Source organism: Beta vulgaris, chromosome 3 (assembly GCF_026745355.1).
Source record: "Beta vulgaris subsp. vulgaris cultivar EL10 chromosome 3, EL10.2, whole genome shotgun sequence".
Taxonomy (NCBI): domain Eukaryota; kingdom Viridiplantae; phylum Streptophyta; class Magnoliopsida; order Caryophyllales; family Amaranthaceae; genus Beta; species Beta vulgaris.
In genome coordinates this window covers 37,388,756-37,392,952 of record NC_079204.1, presented here as the reverse complement: position 1 = coordinate 37,392,952, position 4,197 = coordinate 37,388,756, and the positions used below count along the sequence as shown (strand labels likewise).

Below are 4,197 nucleotides of genomic sequence, written 5' to 3'. Positions count from 1 at the left end.
AATTCTCTCTAGCCAGTCACTTTAACATGCTTCCAAAATCGTCCCTGGGACGTTATTTAGGTGTCTACCTTAGTTCTTTTACCCCAACTAAAGCTGATTAAAATAATCTTTTGCAAAAAACTAAATAATGCATCCAACACTAGGAAGCAGGTTTCCTTTCAAAAGCAGGCAAATGCACTCTTATTCAAAGCAATCTCAAAGCTCTCCCTTCATACGTATGTTCTTCTTCGCTCTTACCTAGTTCTACTACTCACACTATTGACAACCTTCATAGAAAATTCTTATTGCATCACTAGAAGGATAAGAATACTACACCCCTTATTGCTTGAGATACCATTTGTCAACCTAAAAGTCAAGGTGGCCTTGGCATTAGGAAAATCCTTCCACTTAATAAAGCCTTTATTGCTAAACTTGGATGGAAAATTTTAACAGATACTCAAAGTTTTTGGGCTAACCTTGTTAGGAAACGATACCTCACTACTACAATAAAGCCTAAAGAGACCCCCTAAAATCTTATTTAGAGACCACATGAGAGGTGGTCTTCAGCTCACAGGTCTCTCAGGATAAATAACCACTTATTGCAGGTGGTTTCTCAATTTGATAAAAGAGATCACTTCTTTAAAATAAGTGGTTATTTAGGAATTTAAATAGGAAGAAAAAAAAAAGGATAAGACGCCACATTTTACAGATAGGTGGTCTTTTTTATCTTACAAAGAAATCATTTTTAATATGTAGGTGGTCTTTTTAATCATTCATTAAAACACCACCTGAAAGAAAAAAGTGGTCTCTTTAACCTGTTTTTTTTTTATTAAAAAAATAACAATATATTTTATTATTATTATACGCGCGCTTCTCCAATCTGTTTCACTTGCTCCTAATATATATATATATATATATATATATATATATAGAACATTTAGGCACTTGTATTGAAATAATTCAAATGACTTTAAAATTGGAATACTTTTTCATTCATTTAATATCTTTCACTACAAAATCACATATAATGTTTAAAAGATTCCAAAAATTCAACTAAGTTATGAAAAATAATAGAACACCTAGGCTTGTTTCTTCCAATTCATGTACACAAAAATAGAAGCACATCCCTAATCCCGCTCAAAAAGAAAATACACACATCCTAAATTATCTTCCAATTCTTCTTCATCCACTTGTTTATATTCATCCACATATTTGATCCACAAGTCTCTAGCTCATCAAGCTTATTTTGAGAAAATTCAGTTGTAACTCCGCCAAAGTACTGCAAAATATAAAACATTAAAAAGATAAACATACAATCTGAATATGCTATAACAAAACAATTAATCGACACATAACAAATACATTCATAAATATAATATCAGTGTTCTTAAGAATGATACCTTATCAGGAATTGCTTGTCGCCTTTTCTCTACAGTCTCGAGCATATATCCGCACACATAATATCCACAGTCATGAGATTCTTGGTGTCGACGAGGACACTTGTTCATAGATATAATGATACAATTAGTCATATATATATGGCTTAATGAGGTTCAATATGATGGATCATACTAATATAAAAAAGGGAAATTTTACATGGTGACCTCCTACTTTCAATTTTTCTATTTGGTGGCAAGCAAATAAAAGATTTATACCAAGTAACATCCTACTTTAATCAATTATACTTAGTAATCCTAATCCACTTAAAACCTAATTAATCATCCAATTAAAGGTGAATTACTAACTTGTTCCTAAGTTAATTGTCCTAACATAAAAACCCTCCCACACATGATTAAAAATCACACTTTTCTAGTTTATTTCCTTCTCAAAAACACTCTTTCTTTCCCTCTTCTCCTAGCCCCACGCAAGATTTCTAGGGCTTCTTAAAGTCTAAACCAAAGCACCCCAATATCAGCCACAAATACTTGCAATAGCCTACAGTTCTGTCACACACTTCATGCTCTAACAATTCAACTTACTTCTGTGAAGTTGAGAACAGAGTTCTTGCCTCTTAAACACTTGAAACTTGATCAATAAGCATGTTCTTATTCAACGTTTTTACATTCAATTGGAGCAAAAGAAAACTATATGAATCAATCGCACTTTAAAAAATAGCAAAATTAACCAATTTCAATCACTATATGAATCAATGTTTTTCGATGAAGTTGGAATATCTGAGTTAATTGGAACTCATCTCTTTTTTAAAAAAAAATAATACTTGAAAACAGAAACCCTTTATTATAGAAAGATCATTCATTGTATTTGTATTTTGTGCTGCTAGTTGTATAAAAAGTTTAGGCACAGCAAGGAAATTTTTATTGATAATCTCTAAAAAAAAGAAGCATCAATCTCCCAAAACTTTTTATACAACTAGCAGCACAAAATACAAATACAGTTTCCAGTATCTCAAAGTTGAATGGAGTACTTCAAAGCAAACTAAGTGAGTTTATACTAGAATAATGGAGTAGATACATGACACAAAGAAGAAACCTGGCATTAGTGAAGATGTTATAATACTATTAGCATAGTTAAGAGTATAATAATGACTACTCAATAGAAAATTGAAATCAAAATGGCAACGAAGCAGCTTATTATTCAGCAGTGCACAAACTTACTGCTTATGAGAAAAACAAACTGAGTATCATCTAATCCTTGAAAGTTCTGGTCAGACTATTATTCAGGAAACTTAACTCCTTAACAGAGCATACACATGACGTAATAGTCTAATTACACGACGAGAAGAATGCATCAGATTAAGGCTTCACGGAAATCCCTTTTGCGCATGAGTTCATGACTAGGAGCTTACACAAATGCGTAACCATTATATAAACAAGTGCCAGTGAAATTAAGGCTACATCTCACTATTAGTGTTGACAGGTAAAACTGGAAGGAGGAAGATTAAGTGTCACAGATCATTTTCGTTTGCCTAATAGTTTCTAAGGGTCTATTCAACTTATTTTTCCGAACTTAACTTCTCTTAATTTCTGTCAACAACTCTAAAAAAAGTTAAAAAAAAATAAGTTGACACAACAGACCCTAGGTGAACTTTAAGGCTAAAATATGTAATATATTAGCAGCAAGATAAGACTTCTAAATAAATTCAACATTGAGTTAAACTCAACATATACAGGATACTCCTGTTTGGAAATAATGTAATTGTATTAACCCTTCATAATGATATATTCAATATGATAAACTATAAATTTGACAAATAAAAAAATTCATATCACCTCCTCAAATCTTCCTCGGCAAAAGGCTTGATTTTCGCTCTGCACAAACTCGAAAACTTGTTGAAATCTCTCGTACGAAATCGACGATTCTCCCTCATTCGCCTACAAATTAAAACCAAAATCACTTAAAATTACTGCAAGAGAAGAGCAAAAAAACACTCGAAATTGAAGAAATTAAAAACAGTATTATCATCAATTGAAAACTAACACAGACGAAATCTTCAACATCGTCAATGCCGTCGGAAAAGTTCGCAATCGCCGATGAGATTTGATTGTTCGTCATCCCGTCGGAAAAGTTCGCAATCGCCGATGAGATTTGATTGTTCGTCATCGCGTCGGAATTATTCTCTCTTTAGACTCTTCATTCACTCGCTCTCTCTCTCTTAAGTATTTTTCTCCGCTTCATCAATTGAAAACTACTTTCGGTTTTGGTTTTTTTAAAAAAATTAAGTAAAGAGTAGTATATTTAGGGTTTTAATGGGTCATAAACGTGTGAGTTATTTTTTTTAAGTTAATAATTAGTAATACAGTTATTATTGATTACCTGAAAACACGTACATAATATATAAATTTTTTTTTAAAAAAAAAAGATATAAAATTAAAATCACCACTTAATAGGAATAAGTGGTTTCTTAAATATTAGAAAATTTTAATAAGGTTTAAAAAAACCACCTTTTTAAAGAAGAGGTCTCCTTTATCATGTCATAATAGACCACCTTTCTACCAAATTAGGTTTTTTTTGCTGAATAATCACTTATTTCATTAAGGAGGTCTCTCATAGGTGATACTTTTGCACATATTTGTAGTAGTGCCTAAAAACCTAGAGCTTCTTCACTTACAAACCTAAACCAAACAACTCTCATATTTGGCGCAAAATCATGGCACAACGAGAAATCATTCGAAAAGGGATAAGATGGAAAATAGGTAATGGACAGTATATTTACTTGTGGTTGGATAACTGGCTTTCTCATGAAAACCTTATAGAACT

At 31.8% G+C, this 4,197-nt stretch overlaps 1 protein-coding gene across 1 annotated transcript; it reads right to left on the bottom strand.

Annotated features, from left to right (window-relative positions):
- Nucleotides 1-948: 948 nt before the first annotated feature.
- LOC125495884 (uncharacterized) lies at nucleotides 949-3,585 on the bottom strand. Its single transcript, XM_048640675.2, has 3 exons — nucleotides 3,418-3,585; nucleotides 3,210-3,311; nucleotides 949-1,258 (listed from the first exon to the last, which is right to left on the bottom strand). Exons 1-3 carry the CDS (start codon nucleotides 3,538-3,540, stop codon nucleotides 1,139-1,141), a joined length of 345 nt encoding a protein of 114 aa, XP_048496632.1. The 5' UTR covers nucleotides 3,541-3,585; the 3' UTR covers nucleotides 949-1,138.
- Nucleotides 3,586-4,197: the final 612 nt, after the last annotated feature.